Source organism: Scatophagus argus, chromosome 15 (assembly GCF_020382885.2).
Source record: "Scatophagus argus isolate fScaArg1 chromosome 15, fScaArg1.pri, whole genome shotgun sequence".
In the NCBI taxonomy this organism is placed as follows: Eukaryota; Metazoa; Chordata; class Actinopteri; family Scatophagidae; genus Scatophagus; species Scatophagus argus.
The window spans coordinates 11,276,892-11,296,622 of record NC_058507.1 but is presented as its reverse complement, the minus strand read 5'-3'; the positions used below and the strand labels follow the sequence as shown (position 1 = coordinate 11,296,622).

Here is a 19,731-nt window from a genome sequence, read left to right as displayed (position 1 = left end):
AATGACATTCTCCAAATGATCATATCAAATCGAATCAATACCTCAGCAGAACAGTTTCAACAAAAACTATACATTATAACCTTCATGAAGGCAGGACCTATTGTAAGGCCATTTTTTAGACAGGATTAATACGCTGGAAAGGGTCAGTTGACTTGAATACTTGCCTGCAGACAAATTTAATATTTCTGAAAATTCAGCTGACTCAAAAATAAACTGAAAATAATCAATGTCTCAATTTCCCTAATTTTAGAACCTGTAAAATAAAGTGTTGTCAAAATATTTGTGTGTATTTGTTAGATTTTTGGTAATAGATTCTCTTAAATATATAACTTTCGATGTTTAAAAAAAAACACAAACAAAGTATATCTGCAAAGAAGTCATAGTCATATAGTTTGATTGGAGTTTTTTTTAATTGCCACTAGGGGGCGCTGTAGTTAAACGAACCTTCCTCAGCATTACGGAAATCAGTGGATTTCTTCTGCTGCCTCTTAACATGGCGGCAGTCAGTCAACATCTTGGAATGGGAGCGTATGACTTTGCACACAAAATATGCAGCCGGTATCTCATGAAAAGTCAAAACATACAAGGTACAATACGTGCCTCGTCCCTGTCGGTGGCGTTTCTGTTGGGTGACAACCAACATGGCGAACTGCATGGAGCCGAAATTGCTGCTGACCGAGTGACCGTTGGACTTTCACGGGACAGTTACACAAGGTTAACACCAGTGTGTGGTTCTGTTGATGTTTGGGGGAACAGAATTGACGCTGGGTATTGCTGTTATCTTGGACGTAACAAAGAGTATTTGCTGCTTAACAAGACACGCGATCGAAGTACAAAACAAAACATGTGCTGGAGTTTTGTCAAGTTTTGGAGGACTTACAACTCCAGGTCTACTCGTCGTCTACAGAGCCTCGGCAGTCGGCGTTTGTGTTGGGGACATGGACAGTCTGTGTTTGTCAGATCCTACAGCGGCAACGGAACTCAATCTGTGCCCCTTTACGAAACCAAAACGGGCTACTATGAGATCCTGGAGGTGACACCTACCGCCACGCAAGCTCAGATAAAAACGGCCTACTACAAGCAGTCATTCATCTACCACCCGGACAGAAACGCCGGCAGCGATGCGGCCACTGTCCGCTTCTCCGAGATCAACGAGGCTTACACCGTGCTGGGCAATAAGGCACTGAGGAAGAAATACGACCGGGGTCTGTTGAGTCGGTTGGACCTCGTCGCAACAGCCAGACCCTCCGGCAAGGACACCGCAGGGAGCTCCGCGAAACACCAAGCGGACAGGAGACGGTCTGTGATGGGCGCAGACCGGCAAGGGACCGTCTTTGATTTCGACAAGTTTTTCAAGGCCCATTACAGCGAGCAGCTGCAGAGAGAAAAGGACATCAGAACCCGCAAAGAAGAGCTCCTGAAGAAGAAGCAGGAGACGATTGAGGAGAGGAAGCTGGGCTCGATGCTGGAGGTCGGAGTTGGGCTGATGCTGGCGATGATCTTGGTTATACTGATGAGCGTGAAGAGATAAAGGACGCGCTGAGGAGGAATTGTGGATCTCTTAATGGGAAAGTTTTGTTGGTCCCGTGAAGCACCGCCACTTTTCACACTACACAAAAACAACACTGCTTACAAGACTGTTAAACGCCCACAGAAACGGTGCACCATGAGTGATTTAACGTCACCCGTTAAGTCAATGTAACACAGTGCAATACTCGATAGGAATATACTGAAACGCTGATAATAAGACTAAGCTGTAATGTGTTTATGTTTCAGTTCCTCGGTCTTATCACAGTACTGTATGCTTATCACTCAACACACTGTTCACTAGTTGTTGAGATGATTCTGTGTACTGATTTGGGCTTTGGGTAGCCATTGTACATTGCACTGTATTTATTTTGAAATTTAAAAAAAAAAAATGTAAAAGGCAAGCTTCTCATATGTCAAATATTGTCCAAACACACGCAGCCATACAAAGACATATTTAGGATTAGGCTCTCACAGCTTTGGGTATCAAAACGTTTGAGTCAGTACATGAAATGTATTGATGTTCTACCCAGGAGTCATTACTGTGCCACAAGTGCCATCTTAAAATTTAGTCCCAAATACTGAGTGAATACACTGACACAAGATCAGGTGGATGATTTGCAACCTGAAAATGTTAAGTTTAAACTCTTTTGGCTTTTATAAAGTCATCTGTCCAACAGATTTCTTTATTTTTAATAGTAAGGCTTGTTTTGATTATGTTGTAATGTATTGATATTTATGAAATAGTTGTAGCAGTATAAGGGGAAGTCAGGGATGTGTGGATCTGCCACTTCCTGAGAGCCTATTAAAAAGGGGAATTATGGGAAATGTAGGGTTTATGCTCAGATAGGCAAGTGAAAGAATGTGCCTTGAATGATGTTTATTGTAAAATTCTGTGGTTGTATTTTCCTGATATTTCACTAATAAATGTCCATCAGAGCGCAGTGAAACAAATGTCGCTTTTGTTATCTCCACTGTTAGCAACACCAGCACTGATGGACTGTAAACCTAATTACCTAACAAACATTTCTGCCACCAGTTGATGAATTAACTGACCAGTTGCACACACATTTTTGTGAAAGTCTTTTTTTTTTTTTTTTCAAGCATTATGTACTGGACACAAAGATTTAGTGCATTTAGAAATTCACAGTTAAACACATCTGCACATTAGTAACAAACTCAGGCCGAGCTAAAAACTACAGTGCATCTACACAGCTACAGTCAACTTATTAAATTATTAAATATGATTTAAAAGTGCTTGTATAACAAAAAACAACATTAAAATCTATCAAAGCTAATGCAATCTACATAGCTGATTTATTTAATTTTCTCACATGACAGTTCTGTGGGAATGGATCAGGAACTTACCTTAATGTGATGTTAGTAAAAAGCCAATCTAACCTTTACACACTGATTTCACAAAGTGGGATTAGAACCTGCTGTAGAGGCAGTCAATTACACCAAAGCAGACAAGCTATAGATCCCAGTACTGTAGAAATATGGACGTAATCTGTCAGATGGAAGTTGATATGGTTCTTAGCAGCAACTTATCCGTTTGTTAAGCACATAAATACATACTGCGTGTTAACTTCCAGCACTTTTTAAATGTGTAAAAATGTCCTGACGCGGTCTACAGGCCTGTAGTCCTGTTTCCACTCTCAGATGATCGGGTTGAGGGCATCGTAGAGCCGCTGCACTGCCAGGTCCACCATCTCTCTCAGGGAGTCGTCCTCTGTGCATTCACCCTCGTAGCACACCGACTGATCAGGGGACAGGAAGTCAGAAAGATTTTTTTTTTTTTAAACAACAACAACAATCCTACACTACACACATGGCGTTGGTCTGTTCTGCTTCTCACCCTCGTTTCCAAGCAAATATGAATCGTCTTCCCGTCTACTGTCACTGCGATGTTTTTATTGTCTCTGAAATCCACACATTCCTCTCCAAACATGTCCCTTAAGACAGAGAAAGATCCAAGATTTAATATTATAACTAACAATCAACTGTTACAGTAGGCCTTTCAAACACACCGATCCACATATACACTGTCATGAACCATTTAATATGGATTTAGATTGTGTGTCACTCACTGCAGCATGACTCCTAGCCGGGTTTGGAAGACGTCCATGTCCAAGATGGAACTCTGGGTCTCCATGACTGTTAGGACAAATTGAATAATGTGAAGTAAGAACAAACTCCATGGAAAGACACAATGCATTAAGTTTTTTTTGTTTGGTTTAGTAAATGATTTCAAGTAAAATAAATGATTTGTTGCATGCTTCCTGCAGTTCATAAAGCATCCAAAAACTGGCCAAACTGACCCTTCTGGGCCTTTGGGTTGGACTGGACTTCCAGCACTACAGTAGTCACAGCGTCGGCATACATGTCATTGAGAGGGTTAGCTATCCACTGAAACAGGAGAAGACAAAAGGAAGGTTGGGTGAAGATACAGGACAGGAGCCAGTCTGAACAGAGCTTGTAGTCTTGCAGTCCTGCATCAGGACCACAGCTGTTTGACCAGGCCTGACCCGCTCACCTCCAGCAGCACCATGCCAACCTCATGGATCAGAGTGATGTTTTTAAATATCTTCAAAGTGTTCTTTTCGGTTCCATCCAGCTCTTCCACATCACCTGAGACAAGAAGTGAAAAGATCATCGCGGTCAGTGTGGTCTAAAATCAAAATCAGCAAAAATGTGAAAAAGCTGGGTTTGGCACGCATGAGCCAAAAACAGAAAAAATGAATTAAGGCACATTGAACTGTAAAGCGACTGCTCACTTAGTGCACATACACAAATATGGAAGTCTTACCAGTGAGGTTCCTCAGATGGCAGACGAGCAGTGAGTAAGGTCCGGTGAAGGGGATGGCCTGGGACTGTTTCACTGTGCTCATGGCCAGCTCTGTGTACGCTGCAAAACAGGCACCAGGTCACTCCATGATGCACATCTTTGTTTGTCGGATATTAAAATCTCTGCAAAAAACACTCACTAGAAAGGTCTGATGGATTGAGGATGTGATAGTTGAAGTTCTTTTTCACCAATATGCCTGACACCCTTTGGCCCTGAACACACTTCTTATCAGCCAGAGAGCCCATCACCTGAGAGGAGGAGTGGTGTTCAGCGACATCACTCAGGTTTCAGAGTCAATGAATTCATTTAATAATCACATTTTGGCATTCTTGAGCAAGAAAGAGCCCAAAGGGATCACTAAAATGTAATGTAAAAGGACAGAGACAGTTTATTGACCTTGGCCAGTTTCTCTCCTCTGAAGTTGAGGGTGACAGCCTCGGTGTTGCGAGGGTTGTGGACTTCGATGTGAACTTGGTCATTATCCTCATACTCCCTGATCAGTGCAGCCTTCAGACGCGCCATCTCATTCTGCTCTCCGTGGACCAGGATCTAAATATAAGACACAGAGTCAAGGATCTTCATTTTCAGCTTGTACAGGGTACAACCGACTGTGTACAAAACACTCGTAATTTTCTGTCCTCCTACCACGTGTGGTGGTTTGAGGGCCCTGATGAACTCGCTGGTCTGCTGGTAGTCAGTGTGGGCAGAGAAGGAGATGTAGTCCACCGACATCTTCAGCTGCAGCTTCTGTCCTGACATGGTAGTAATCTCCTCCGGCTCAGACATGATGTGCTGCAGGAAGCACACAAACACACCACAATATGTTGTTATTGTTCCTCTTATCAACCCCAGGTAACACTTTGCGCTTTGTCCACCATCCTGCTGTAGTCTGACCTTGGCCAGGGTTCCCTCTACACAGTATCCAGCGATGATGACTCCATTCCTCTTATCAGTGCACCAGCTCTCGAAGAGCTCTCTGGAGAGCCCGCTCTGCATCATACCTGGAGACGCCATCACCACACTGGGACCGATGTCATCAAAGTGATCCATGCTCTGGAAAGAACCAACACCACAGTTATGGGTATATAGCAGCAGCACTCTGGGTGTCTGCATGTGTAGCGCTCTCCACCTTGAGGTTGCTGATGTGCTTGAAGACAAAAGGGTTGTTGATATTGATGGCCTTGCGGATCTTGTCGTTCATCGCGTTGACGTAGGTTTGGTATACGGCCATGCACTTTTTGGCCAGGGATGAAGCGTAGTAAATGGGGATGTCATGGAGCTCTGGGTGGTTCTGCCAGTATTCATCTACAGGAGAGAAACACAATCTTACACACTCCTCTGACTGATACATAGAATACAGATGCAAAAGCTCAAACTAAAAAAGCACAATACAATGTAAATATTAAGCGACTCACAATAAAGGGTCATAAGTGAAAGTTTAGAGAGTAAAAATGCTGCTGTGTTTGGTTGGAATGCACATGACTTCTCACCCAGGATGAGCAGCAGTTCCTGGGCCCGTCCCAAGGCGAACACAGGGATTAAACAGCGGCCTTCCCTGTTGACTATGTCATGAACCGTGTTGCAGAACCGAGCTTCACGCTCCTCCCTCTTTTCATGGATGTGGGTGCCATAGGTGGACTCCTGCAGAGGGAATAACAGCATTTACCGTGTCGTGAGCGCCCAAAGACTCACTTAACATAGTGTTAGATGTGAATCATTATCTGGCGTACTATAATTAAGATGTCAGGTTTGACACTGGGGATCTCGGCTGCCATCAGATGCCTGTCTTCCTGTCGGGAGAAGTCTCCTGTGTACAGCAGCTTCAGAAGGGAAAACAGACCAAGAAAGTGCTTGTTGCGTGAAATTAGTTTTTGTGCATCAAAAGGACTCTCTGAAACAAGAGAAAAATGTTATACATTAAAAAAAAATGAGATGTTACCTTGACTCCAGCTATTTCAATCATAAACATAGCAGCTCCCAGCACATGACCAGCGTGGTAGCACCAGAACTTGATCCCAGCCACCTCCTTGACTTCGTGGAAGTTGATGGTCTCAATTTTGTCCATGCTCTCCTCCAGGTCAGTCTCAGTATACAGCATGTCATCTGCAGAAATGTTGCTGCAAAGAATAAAACAAAGTCACTGCAGGTGCATTATTAATTTGGATGAGTGTTACATGAAGATGAGTTTTCCAAGGCCTACCTGACTTTGACATAGTCTGACAGTAGCCAGCGATAGATGGCCTTGGTGGCGTGGGTCATGAAGGTCCTTCCTTTAAAGCTGGTCTTCTGGAGGAACCATGGCAGAGCTCCACAGTGATCCAGGTGGAAACTGGTGAGAGGATACATTAACATCAAATGACAAAACATTAGATATGTTCAAAAGTATGATCAAAATAGAATAGAAGCAGAAATTACCAATAAAGATGCAGTTAAGCAGCTATAATTGAATAAAAATAAACAGTTCAACAGATTAAAAAAGTGGAGGGAAGACTCACTGGCTGATGAGCAGCAGATCTATCTCAGCTGGGTCGATCAAGTCAATGTAGGGGAGAGCATCCATCCCCTCCAAGCCAGGGTGGATACCACAGTCCAGCTGCCAGAAACAAATATTCATTCACCCAGGATCAATCAATCAATCAAACATTACTTGTATGAGACTTTTCATGCAAATAAAACATAATACAAAGTTCTTCACACGATAAAAACAATAGTATCTCCAATCCCCATCCACACACAAGCAATCAATGAAAAACAGGAACTGAGGAAACGCTCAATAAATAAATAAATCAATAATTGCATAAATCAATAATACACTCAGCATCAATACTTTTTTCCAGGTAGTCCAAGGTAAGTGAAGTGAGTAAAGGAGAAAATAAAACAACAGTAGGGGCGATAAAAAATATATATAAATAATGACAACATTTTGCATATTTGAGCCTGCACAAAGTAAGAACACAGAACTCTGTGTTGTACCTCATAACATAATACTCACAGATATGTTTTTGTTAAAAATTTAAATCTAGATTAAGGTACATTTACATCCTGTGTAAGTTTTAAGTCACACAGCAGTATAATTACAATTTAACGCTGTCGTAGAGTCAAAAATATTTACCATAATTTTCCTCCCCTTGAACTCCAGGATGATACATGACCTCCCAACCTCCTGTCCAGCACCCCTGTGGTTTCATGAGGAAATTATTTGTTGTTATTATGGTTACATGTACATGCATCAATTCAAACTGAAAGCGTGTGTTCATGTGAAATACAAATAAACTCACAGTGGACGAATTAGGAGCTGGTCACTTTCCTCCGCGGGAACAATCACCTCGACTTTGCGTTTTGTAGCCATGTGTGTTAAATTTTGCACGTAAATGTTAAAAGAAAAAAACAAATCCGGCCATATTGCACTATGCTGAATGAATGAAAGGGGGCGACCTCTCCGAACTCACACTTCCGGTGTTGTGCCAAAATACCGCCGACGAGAATCCAAAGCTTTGACAAAAGTTCTGGGTCGGTCATTAGTTTTGTTTTAACTTAGTGTTGCGAATTCTCATGAAGAAATAGGTCAAAATTTCAAAGGAGATGGCAATTACTTAGAACTAAAAACACCTCAGCTTTATAAACACCTAACAATATATATTATCCACAGACCCGTGGGCTCAAGATTGAGCTTGAGAGATATTCTTCTGTACTTCGTTGCGTCCCCTTTAAGTGGTGTTGGGTGTAGGCTGTGAAACTCAAAGGGGAAAAGAGTGTAACTGTAAGTAAACAGAAAGCCCCTTTGACTAAAATGATCTTTTAACGGTACACTGAGACGGTTACGATTAAAAAAAAAAACAAAACACGCGTGTAACGCTAACATTAATCCCACTCTTGAATACGCTGCGTTTGTTTTTGCCCGCCCGTTTTGGAAGCCTTCGGGTTTTAACTTCGGTGTGAAAATAAATGCGGTGTGGGGACGTTTGAGGTGGAGCAGGGTGAGTAGTAACCCACATACTTGTTTTTATTCTAGGATGTACAAAAATAGCCCCCCAGCTCTGCGTGCAGGTTAGTTCAAATGCTGAGTTCAAGTCAAGCGTAACCTGTTGATTCTGATGTGTGGTGTTCAATAACTTATGCGTCGTGTAAATATTTATGTCTCCCGACCTCACCCCAGTGCAGATACACCGTGTGATACCAGACCTGCAGTTATAATCTGCTCTGACATGATGGGGGAGTGGGATACTGTTACGGCAGCAGGTGTAACAGATGAACTGGTTTTCGATTTAACTGGTGCACCTTGATTATTCAGCAGCAGCACTCAATACTGTTATAGTAGTTATTATTATTATTATAGTAGTGCTAATCGTTAATGCTCATCAGCCCGTTGAATGGAAATGTACTGAGATGGTCATAGCATTTAAAAAGTCTGGCACATTAATGAAACGTTCTCCAGTTAGTAAATCAGCTCTTTGCTGACAAAATAAAGGTATTTTAAAACTGAAAGTGAAACATGACCGTTTTGTGGTCTGCAGACTAGTTATACTTAATATTTGCAAAGCATTTACAGTATCTATTGAGGAGAGCACTTTTTTGAACATCAATTTCATCTTAATTTGCCTTGATTTCAGATTACAGGTCAAGGCTGAACAATTCATTGAAATATTATCAAAATATGGCCAAATGTGGCATCCAAATCTTAGGGGCTGCTGTTTCTTTTGCCAAAGCTGAAGTTCCACACTCATTCAATTATTCATCATCTGTGTTGAGACTTGAGAGGACAGTCCTGCCAGTCCCGTCGTGAGTTTAACACTGTGGTCCGTGGTGGTGATTCAGGTTGCCAAGGCTGTGGGGGCTTCATGCGGTTCGTCATGGTGAACGATGTTCCGGAAAGTCAAAAAGCGCCACAGCAGCAGCAGCTCACAAAGCAGTGAGATCAGCACCAAAAGCAAAGTAACACAACACACACACACACATAAATGTTTGGCAGAGCCACTTGTTGAATTTAGCCAACACCCTCTTGTGGTTCTGCCTCTCTACAGTCTGTGGACTCCAGTTTGGGAGGGCTCTCCAGATCGAGCACCGTTGCCAGCCTTGACACAGACTCCACCAAGAGCTCAGGTCAGTCTCTGTCTTTCTTCTCCGCCCGCCCCCCCAATTTTCTTCCACTAACTGAGTTTTCAATGTATGCTCTCTGTAGGTAACAGCACGTCTGAAACATGTGCTGAGTTCCGGGTGAAGTATGTGGGAGCCATTGAGAAGTTACAGTTCGACATGAGCAAGACCCTCCAGGAGCCTCTGGACCTCATCAACTATATTGATGCTGCTCAGGTAAGAAGCTGGAGAGATGACACATTGTTAAATTTCCACCATCACTGAGAGGATGCTGTAAATATCTCACTCCTTCTTGCAGCAAGATGGAAAGCTGCCCTTTGTGCCTGGAGATGAAGACATGATTCTGGGAGTGTCAAAGTACGGAGTCAAAGTGGCCTCGCTGGACCAGTGTGTGAGTAGAACAGTGATATACTGGACTTCAGACTGAGTGGTTATTGATTAGACTTCGGCAGTGTTGCTGGGCCATCAGCATGGTTATGAATTTAGCATATTTTTGACATGGTTCTCTGCGAAGCTGCTGACTCAAATATTTCAGCCGTTCCCGTGATGTTTCCTCCTCATGACCTGTTTTATTTGAAGTGTGATCTGAATTTGCAGTGTAGCTCTGGGTGTAATGCTACACTGAGGGATTTTTAGTAAAGATTCGCCTCTGAAATCGCACTGATCGATGATGATTATCTCTCTTAACCAGCGCAATGTGGGCATGTGTGCTTGATCTAAAGAGTTAGTAATAAATCTTAATTTAACCGTACGTCTGGCCAGGATGTGCTGCATCGCCACCCTCTGTACCTGATAGTGCGTATGCTGTGTTACGATGACGGCCTGGGCGCAGGGAAGAACCTCCTGGCTCTCAAAACCACAGATGCAAAACAAGAGGAGTGCAGCATCTGGGTGTACCAGTGCAGCAGCTCAGTGAGTGTGACAAAATACAGATTAAAACAGTTTGTTAGATTTTGGTCTGTCTGGGGTAATTTATCCTGTCAATAAATGCTGTTTTTTGTTTGTTTGTTTTTTTAATCATCTATCTGTACAGGAGCAGGCTCAGTCCATCTGCAAGGTGCTGTCGGCTTCTTTTGACTGCGCTCTGACATCAGACAAGTCCTGAAACCAGAGGGATCTGGATGGGGGCTGAGACAGCAGCAGGGACTCAGGAGATAACCATGGTTGTATTGTGGTTGCCAAAAATGCAGCCATTCCCCCTTTTTTTTCCTCCTACTGTTATTTTCCCCAACTTCCTTTAAAAGAGATTATCTGGAGGACAGTATGTGATTTCCATGTTAGTTTGTAAGATAACATGATTCAGGCCCGATGCCTGGCTTCTGATCGGTACTCTCGCCAGTTAAGAAAGAACTACTGTGAATTTGTCATTTCCTTGGAATTCATTTCCTTCACCTGTTCGTTTGACCTTCCACATAAAGAGCAGGGGGAAAAAAAGTGTTGAAAAAAGGGAAATGGTTGTATTGTTTTTAAGCATTGGAATACATGTAGATGAATCATATTTAATGTAAATTATGGCACAAAATGGTCCAGAGTGTTGTAACCCACCTTCTGCTCAGCTCCTTCACAGTACAGTGATGTGATGTTCAGCAGTGCAGATGCGGTACAAAGATTTGATGAAATGCGTACAGTTTGGTTTTCTTTGTGTAGAAACCACTCAGATCCAGTTTAAATATCCTCTCTCTGTTTTGTTGTGTTTTTTGAGATAAACAGTATTGGTGCGCTTGAAGGTACGTCATACAAAATGTTTAAACTGTGGACCACATCCTCTATTTGTTCTTAATGTGTGTGATTTACTCATTTTTAATGATTGTTTTGACTTTTATCGTATCTTGATTTAAGTTTCTTTGTATTTGAAGTTTCTTGGTACCAAAAGCTTGACGTGTTTTCTGATTGTTACGTCCTTGTTCTTATGATTAAAAAAGACATCAAATCCACTAGACTTGCTGAAACCACGTGTTTTCGGTCACAGTTCTAACTTAATAATAGTCCTTTTTCCTGTCCTCCTTTTCAACACAGTCGGGTTGAGACTGGGTTGAAAGTGGGGGAGACAATGAAAGAATTTGGATCTGGTACATAAAAATTTTTCAGAATTGTTTTGTCAGTTTTTTCCTTTAGTGTCATTTTTACTTTTGAGTGTCTTCTACAATTTCTGCCTTTTAATTTTCTTTTATTTACATTTTTTTCACCAGAACAACACAGTGTACGTTTTGTCAGTGCATCCTGAAACTTGCAGGCAGACATGCTGTAATATTCCCCATCAGAGGGAGCTCTTGATACATTATCAGACTTCTACTTAACCTAAACAGTTGTCTTGTTTGCAGAGGAAGAGGACCGGCAGCTGAAAAGAAAACATAATGTCCTGCCAGCAATAATTCAGTAAGAGCAGGATTTATTATTTGCACAAATGGATCATAAATTCCTCAAGAAACAGACCAAAGTCTTTTGTTATTTCATATTTTATTATTCCAGTTTCATTTTCCCATTTACTTGCACATTAGAGTTAAGAGTCGTTGCAGTGATCCACAGACAATTAATGAGAATGAATTAAGTTTATTTTCCCAGTTATTTGTGTGTGTGTGTCTGCATTTGTGTTTTCAGCACACACTCCCTCCCACACACACACAAACACACACAGGTCCAGCTGAGGTTCAGTCCGTCACTGCTCATCCCCACAGCTCATTAAAACACATTTACCGCCCAGGTTAACTTGTTTTCTAACATTTAAATATCAACAAAACAAAACCAAATCTATTTACATGAATAGATTATTAAATCTTCCCGTTTCCAGTGAGTTCATATTAAACATGATGAAGAGAGTGGATCAAATACAATTCACATGCTTCTCTTCGGGTCATTCACAAATACATGAAAGGCTCTGGTTTCAGGTTAAATGTCTAAATATCAACAATATGAACAGAAGGAAAGTTGCTCTGCAACCAAAAGTTAATTACATTGAATGTTTTATATTTCTTTCACAACACTACTGATAAACTCATCTCTTGACGTTATAGGACCCCAGATATGAGAGGCTGAAGCTGAGGGAAGGATATTCCTCTCTATGTCTGGTTGTACTGGAAATGTTGTGGATAGTGACTTTGAAAAAAAAACAAAAAACCAAAAGAAAAAGAAATCAGCCTGTTAAGAGTCTGACTGCTCTCAAAGGCAAAGAGGAAGCGACAAAAGTCACAAAGCTACCTCCTGCTTTTCATCACATTCCCACACTTATATTTCAGTATTCTTTCACTCTCAGCTTATTCTGTGCAGACGAGACAATCACACACACACACTTCTGCTCCTCTAATAAGGCAGATGACAGGCGACGACAGCCTCAGGTGTCAGACTCAGCATAAAAGGCAATTACTCGCTGCTGCAGCTCCAGTCAGTCTCATTTGCCCGAAAACGGTACAGGAGGGAGAACTGGAGTGTTGCTGTTCAATGCTTTCCATGAAATAGTGCAGGAAGAGTGTGTGTTTGTGTGTGTGTGTGTGTTGAAGTCTTTGCAGCTCTTCCACTCTACACACACATTAGCGAGAAAGTGGTTTCTCACACATGTGATAAGTTGGTGGATGTTTTTTTTTTTTGTTTTTCATTCTGGCTTTAAAATGGGGACAGGGAAGCACTTTCTCTGGAGCAGCTTCTAGCATATTCCAGGTTTAATTTAGCACCATTAGAAAAACCCCCCACACAGGAGGCCTGCTACGGGGTTGAAACACAGATAGGGATTTAAAATCACTCATGCACTGAGGTGGAATGTAAGCCTTTTGACTGTGTTCACATTTGCTGCTGTTAGTAAGTCAAAACACGTTGCTGTTGTCTTCCCAGTACGGCGACTCAACGGATGAAATGAATACTGTACATATAACCTTCATTGTGTCTCATGTTGTAACAAGAACAAAGACAAGGAAAGTGCATTTATTGCGAGAGGTCATTCACTACAATCATCGTTTTTAAATCTCAAAGAGTCTTTGTAAGAAACATTAACAGCAAGCGTTAAAACCACATACAGTCCCAAGAGTCCTTGACAGGCGCGACACCCAGACTTCATGGCGCAAGTCCAAGCTGCAGTTGCAGTGAGGACACCTCATACTGATTTGCAGCCAAGGAGATGATACAGCAGTGACACTTGAGCAAAGCTCGCCGATGATGCCAGCGAAGATGACGGTGTCGACGGCAAACACGGGGGTGGTGGTGGAGGCTTGCTGGCTGGCAGACAGGTGAGGAGAAGGAGGGGGGGGCGACACACACACACACACACACACACACACACACACACACACACGCACACGTGTTTGTCGCTTCCTGAGACCCAGAGAGGAAGCGTTCAGTCAGCAATGAAATGGACAAACGTAACCGGGAAGGCTCCTCGTCTCATCGGATCTCCTTCGATGTGGCCCAGCTGTGAAGGAGGAGGACAGGAAATCAGACTTGTGTAATTTCACTAAAACGCTAAATAATTTGACTGCTTTCACCAAAATAAGAGAGCACGCACGACACACTAAAACACCACTAAACACAAAGGCTGGGTTTATAAGAAAAGATATTCTGATAAATCAAAAAGATAAAAGATTCAACATTAGTATTTAAACTGATGTTTAGACCTGTGGTTACCTGTAATAATTAGTTAGGGATGCATGATATGTAATATAAATAGAGGAAATCAAGTCATTATAGCACACACACAAAGGATAGCCTGAAAGTATCTGATAGTTGACATAAAACATAAAAAAAATTATCATAAAATATTGCTTTTATATTTTTTATTATTATTTATTATTTGATGCAAGTTGATTTTCAACAACCAAATCAAATAAAAGGAGATGGAAACTTCAAAATCAACTTCAAAAAGTTAGTTTAATGTGCAGATCTGTGCCAGCATCCAGCCCTTCTAAAACACCACCTAATGGAGTACATGGAGTGGACTACGGGAGGCTAAATCACAACGAACATCTTCATTATGTGTAAAATGTCATTCCCACATTATATTACCTTTGCAGACAAAGAAGACAGTACTTAACATGTCCTTTTAAGTCATTTTAAACGTCTTCTATACCTGAAAATAAAAAGCTAGGACATGTTTCTGCATGTTTAGCCAGAGCTAACAGTGAAGCATCACAAGGAAATGGAGGAAATAAATACAGAATAATGAGAAATTTCTTGATAGCGTCCAAACTGAAACCACCGTAGGGTTAAAACTCATTTTATAAACACACTGCCTGTACGAAACAACAAAACATCTTACTGGAACTTGCTTCTTTCTTGCTAGCTTGAGTCATAACAGTTCTGCTTTCCAGCTGAAAGACCAATTTAACTTCCAACTAAAGCACCACATGTGCTTTCATTTCCATATTTTAGATGCACAAAGAGTGATAATGCCACTGAATGTAGGACAGAGAGGAAGCCCGGCGGGACCTTGAGGGACTTTAGGGTCCTTGCAGGGACGCAGAAGGAGAGAGTGACTAAATACGGTCATTTCTGCAGAGGTGGCTCGGAGGAAAACAAGCCGCAGCTGGTTGATGTTCACACAAGGGGCTCCTCAGAGGAAGCAGCAGCAGGCGGAAAAAGAGGAGGAGGGGGAATATCAGCCAGAGTGAGGTCATGGCTTTCGCCATGGTTACCGAGCACGCTGACATCCATGGGACCAGAGTGAGACATGAGTTGGACTGGGAAGCGCTTTGTGCTTTAACATATCAGAGTATCCAAAATGCAAAATATCGCAGTGAAAACAGCGAATGTGCAGAGTTTGAGATACTGACCCACCACTCCTGGTCCTCCTCTCCGTCCACCACGATCACCTCGCCCTCAGAGAAGGTCAGCTCGTCTGGGTTGTCGGCTACACAGTTGTAGATGGCTTTCACTCGCTTCGGCCTCTGCTTCTGAGAGACAAAACAAAGCGGACAGACGGGCTTTGCTCAAGTTTGTGCGGCAGGGAAAGCAAATCGTGAAATCCTGTGTGGCAAAGGCAGCAACACTATTTTGTTTTTGTTCAGCTTATCCTAATAGGATGGGGTTTTTTTTAATATATTATTATTATTCTTATCTGTAAGGCCAAGTTACTGCTCTGTGTAAGATAAAGCTCCTGTGGACAATCAGGTTCTTCTGGTTTGGTTCTTTCATTTACCCCCATTGAGGGAGTTTCTCCTTTTTTTCAAAGGATGTTGTATACTCTATAGTTTGCAAAGGCAAATTTCTGATTTTGGGCTACCAAGGCTAAATGTAACCAACATAACAGGGATAATAAGGACAACTGCGTACATGTAAATGCGTATTTATTTTGGTCTTTACAAAACAATTTTACTTGACTTCTATGGTTTGTCTCGCCTGTTGTATTTTGCGTATTTTGTACTGCTTCAGTGCCTTTTTTTGCACCTCTGACCAAATTTCCCTTGCACATTAATGTTACATGTGATTTTGATTTGAATTTTTACAATGGACTAATGCTTAAAAACCAGAGGATGTAAGACCTTTAAAACCACTAAATCGATGAGGGATAACATGTAATGGGCTCAGAGCACAGGCTCTGAGACTGAAGATGCAAAACAAAAACAAACAAAAAGCTGCCATAATTACAGGATTCTCCATTGACTGACCACAGATCGTAGGCCCATTAACCCATTTCCTCCACAGAAAACTACACAGCTTCCCGACAAAAATGCAGAGAGAAGCTCTTTGTCTGTTAGAGTAAAGAAAGGAAATGTACAGAAAGTAGACACTGGAAACACTGAGACAATAGGTCGACCTGAAGTGTGTTAAAGGGAACTGCACAAAAATAATAATGGAATAAACCATGACCGGGGAAAGCGGTGGCAGAACTGGTACAACAGCATGGATGAATAAGCACTTTACAATCAGCTATATCCGAATGATGATCAGAGGAAGAACGAGAGACTCACTGGGTAGGCCTTCCTCGGCATGGGGGCTGGAGGCAGAGGCTGACCTGTGGAGTTCTGGGGGCATCCTGGCACTTCCTTAGCTGGAACAGGAAGAGGAAATTATATCACAACGACAACAAAACTTTCCACGTTTCCACAGGATCTGAGAGACAGAGAAACAACTTGAATGTGAGTCTGTGTACACTGGACAGATGCAGATTTAACAGATATTTAGGGACTCTCGTCTGTATACTCACCTGGTCTCTCGATAGACTGTGTTCGATTTATCGGTCCTCTGCTGAAGCTTTTATCATTGCTGCAAACGAAAAACGCAATTGTGAAAAATTTGTGATTTTAAGCCCTTTAAGACTCAACAGCCCCAACAACCACCCGCCCCCCTCCGTGGGAGATAAAACAGACGCAGTGGAGGAGAGTTATTGCTCGTCGAGAGCTTAGCCTGGAAGCTAATGAAGCGGCTAAACAGCAGCCATGTAGACTCATTCATCTTACAAACACCACATTACAAAAGAAAGAGTCACAACAGTAACGTACACCAGCCCTGAGGTAGTGCACAATGTTCCTGTCTAACTGTAGTGAATTATATTAATCCATTGTTTTCCTGTGTAGCTAATGAAGCTGCAAAAACACCACTGAACGCTGAATTTAATATACAGCTGCAGAGACCTTGGGAAATTTTTGCTCTTACCCAGCAGGAGATTTAGGCGGCGCCGCTCTGGACCCCACTGGTCCCTGGGCCGACTTGGACTGTATGCTCATGGCCTCCATCTTGGCCACGGGAGCAGGACCCAGACCTGGGAGAAGCAGTGACACACCTTGATTGATTTTTGTCTCAAGTTGTTGCAAACTGAACACACCACTGGACCTTAGTAGTAGTATGTTAAAGTATTGTGAGGAATGGCTTTTTTTCAATGTGCAAATCAACTAAATTCAAACCCTGCACCTGCAAAACACTTAAATGTCTCTTTGCAGTATTTAATACACACTGAACCGGGCTCCACAGACATATCCATACTCTGAAACTACAATATGAACATGTCTTCATAGGTCTTGTTTAAGAAGGAGAAACAGGTCCACTGGGGTCTATACCTGTGGTTGAAGTGAGTCTCATTGGGGGGACAGGAGGGTGCATGTTGGGGGGGTCTGAGGATGACCTCTGTCGACCAGCCAGGTCTAAAGAGCCAGGCTTCCAGCTGCTGGATGATGGAGACTGACCGATCCCCCCCAGACCAGATAACTGGACTGAGAAAGAGAGACGGAGAAAGAGAAGGGTTATTAAGACAAAAAAAGAAGAGGGACAAAGAGAGAACCTGAGTCAGTTTCCATGTGAGCGTAATTGAAAGCGACAGCTAATGGGGAGAGGGAATGTGCAGAATGCTGGGGCAGGGGGCTTCACTGAGGCGAGCTGGTTGTTCCTCCTCCACTCTGCTGGCAGAACTCCAGATGGCCACTAATGTTATTAAAGACTGACTGTGTTGGAGGAGACACAAGTCGGTTGGCCTATAAAACCATAATGAAGCCTTTTAGCAGCATATGAACTGATGTTCATAAGTGAAGTTTTAGAAATTCTTCTAATTAGTAATATCAATAACATTTTCATGACACTGAAGTCCCAAAACAATTATTTTAAATATAAAACAAATTCTGCTCTTCAGATTTGAGATTTGTCTAGACTTGACATAGTAAAGAGGTCAACAACTTTCTAGCAATGCTGTCCATCTGTCTGTCTCCAGTGTGACACTGAGACGTCTGTGGAATTGAAACAGGTCAAAAAGGTCAGAAAGACCTGCATGGTAATGAACATACAGGCCTTGGAAACCAGAATAGGTCCTCAGATTCTGCAGATCTAAATGAGGTTGATCATTTAGAGCAGGTTTTTATAAATATCACTTCCCTGAGGCAGACAAATGGGTCATGCTCAGGTCAGAGAGGTTATCAGGTTTGGCTGAATAGTGATTAGCATATTCTTCATCTATTCATCCATCACAACTGTAGCGTATTCACACACAACTACATTAATATATTCTCCAGTTTGCCTGCGGACTGCATTGTCCTAATTCTGAGCTCACCCAGGTTCCTCGGGGGCAGAGGTGGAGCAGACGTGGTGATGGGCTGAGGCGGGTTGGTGTTCAGGATGGTGCCGTAGGTCTCGTTGTTGACCAGGTTGGGCATGAAAGCGCGCTGCTTGTCCTTGGCGATGCTGGCGGCGTCACGGCCCGCAGAGCCCAAACCGGTCTGAAGGTGGGAGTTGCTGCTCGGGGTGTAACAGCTGACCGGCCGCTCGTCTCTGCGATGGGGGCTGGGCTGGGGGGGCAAGAATTCAGAGGGTCAGTGGGGGCCAGAGGTTTGCATTTAATACATGCAACAAGTAGGTAGGCTAGAAAATGTAGCTAGTCACCAAAGTTTTGGTTAAAATATAGAATAAAATATCACTTTGTAGAAATCCTTTAGGCTTCTTCTGCATGAAGGTTTACTTTTGTGATACTTTTGTGTTCTTTTTTTATTTGCTAGTCTTCTCACCAAGCCGCAAAGCCTGCTGTAAACTGCTTTTGGATGAAGTCTTCATTACCACATCAAGACAACAACAATACGGATTAACTCAAAGTGTGGAGTCTTGTCATCTTCACCACCACTTGGTTCACTTTCAACTCTTGTAGTATTTGGTCTTTTAAAAAGATCAATCCAGCATTCAGCTTTCAATTTTGATCTCAACAATCAACAATTTGTTTTCTTTATTAATTATAAAACAAAAGAATATGTTAATTCACAGATATTCTGCAGGGCCTCTTGTGGTTGCACTTCTAAGCTTTAATCATCCTCTTCGGCATAGAAAAGTGGGTCTCACCTTCTCATCCAGATCTTCATCGCTTTCATCCAAGTCTTCATGCTGCAGGCACCATTCATACTCAACATGGACGTGGGCATTGAATTTCCCTGCCAGCGCTTGATTCAACTATACACACACATACAAACACAAATGACTGACAGCTCATGCTGTATATGTTTGCAGGTATATGCCACGACTTAACACAGTGGCTCACCAGCTCTTCACACTGCAAGTGTTTGAGCCTCCGGGCGATATCCAGAGGCGTCTCTCCGGCCTCATTAGCTGGAAGGGAAAACAGCAGAAACATGTAATCACTGTTGTATCCACATGAGCACAAACACACAGCCCATCTTCCTCCCTCCCATTTCACTCAGACATGAGAAATGTGTAATTAAACCGTTTCCCAGACTGAAGAGCTCCATGTTCTCCTCCTCTCTGAATCTGTTATCTGGATGTTTTGTTGGTCTCAGAGCGGAAAAGAAAGATTAGTGTTGTGGGAAAGAGTTGCCATGGTCTGTTGGCAAAGCCCACACCTCTGGGAACCACGT

At 42.5% G+C, this 19,731-nt stretch overlaps 4 protein-coding genes across 5 annotated transcripts in view; 2 read left to right on the top strand and 2 right to left on the bottom strand.

Annotated features, from left to right (window-relative positions):
- The first annotated feature begins 457 nt into the window (after nt 1–457).
- LOC124071529 lies at nt 458–2,481 on the top strand. Its single transcript, XM_046412131.1, has one exon. It carries the CDS (start codon nt 494–496, stop codon nt 1,529–1,531), a length of 1,038 nt encoding a protein of 345 aa, XP_046268087.1. The 5' UTR covers nt 458–493; the 3' UTR covers nt 1,532–2,481.
- LOC124071528 (cleavage and polyadenylation specificity factor subunit 3) lies at nt 2,390–7,892 on the bottom strand. Its single transcript, XM_046412130.1, has 18 exons — nt 7,654–7,892; nt 7,488–7,551; nt 6,871–6,968; nt 6,576–6,704; nt 6,315–6,492; nt 6,106–6,195; nt 5,866–6,016; nt 5,505–5,680; nt 5,270–5,428; nt 5,021–5,167; nt 4,772–4,924; nt 4,515–4,623; nt 4,337–4,435; nt 4,064–4,158; nt 3,849–3,936; nt 3,618–3,684; nt 3,386–3,482; nt 2,390–3,287 (listed from the first exon to the last, which is right to left on the bottom strand). The coding sequence occupies exons 1-18, from the start codon at nt 7,722–7,724 to the stop codon at nt 3,186–3,188; spliced, it is 2,073 nt and encodes a 690-aa protein (XP_046268086.1). The 5' UTR covers nt 7,725–7,892; the 3' UTR covers nt 2,390–3,185.
- Nucleotides 7,893–8,001: 109 nt separating this feature from the next.
- itgb1bp1 (integrin beta 1 binding protein 1) lies at nt 8,002–11,562 on the top strand. 2 transcript variants are annotated; one of them, XM_046412133.1, is made up of 7 exons: nt 8,002–8,135; nt 9,191–9,307; nt 9,397–9,475; nt 9,555–9,685; nt 9,768–9,860; nt 10,232–10,381; nt 10,503–11,562. In XM_046412133.1, exons 2-7 carry the CDS (start codon nt 9,236–9,238, stop codon nt 10,572–10,574), a joined length of 597 nt encoding a protein of 198 aa, XP_046268089.1. In that variant the 5' UTR covers nt 8,002–8,135; nt 9,191–9,235; the 3' UTR covers nt 10,575–11,562. The 2 variants fall into 2 exon arrangements, with proteins under 2 accessions (XP_046268089.1, XP_046268088.1); XM_046412132.1 differs by having other exon boundaries at nt 8,116–8,352.
- A 1,446-nt stretch (nt 11,563–13,008) lies between these two features.
- The window catches only part of asap2a (ArfGAP with SH3 domain, ankyrin repeat and PH domain 2a), a 49,532-nt gene continuing 42,809 nt past the window's right edge, over nt 13,009–19,731 (bottom strand). The window contains exons 20-28 of the mRNA XM_046412129.1: nt 19,398–19,465; nt 19,202–19,309; nt 18,426–18,660; nt 17,446–17,598; nt 17,045–17,150; nt 16,596–16,654; nt 16,360–16,439; nt 15,223–15,342; nt 13,009–13,865 (exon numbers count right to left, since the gene is read on the bottom strand). Coding sequence (XP_046268085.1) covers nt 13,791–13,865; nt 15,223–15,342; nt 16,360–16,439; nt 16,596–16,654; nt 17,045–17,150; nt 17,446–17,598; nt 18,426–18,660; nt 19,202–19,309; nt 19,398–19,465 — 1,004 coding nt within the window. The 3' untranslated portion in view covers nt 13,009–13,790. The remainder of the gene's footprint in view (nt 13,866–15,222; nt 15,343–16,359; nt 16,440–16,595; nt 16,655–17,044; nt 17,151–17,445; nt 17,599–18,425; nt 18,661–19,201; nt 19,310–19,397; nt 19,466–19,731) is intronic.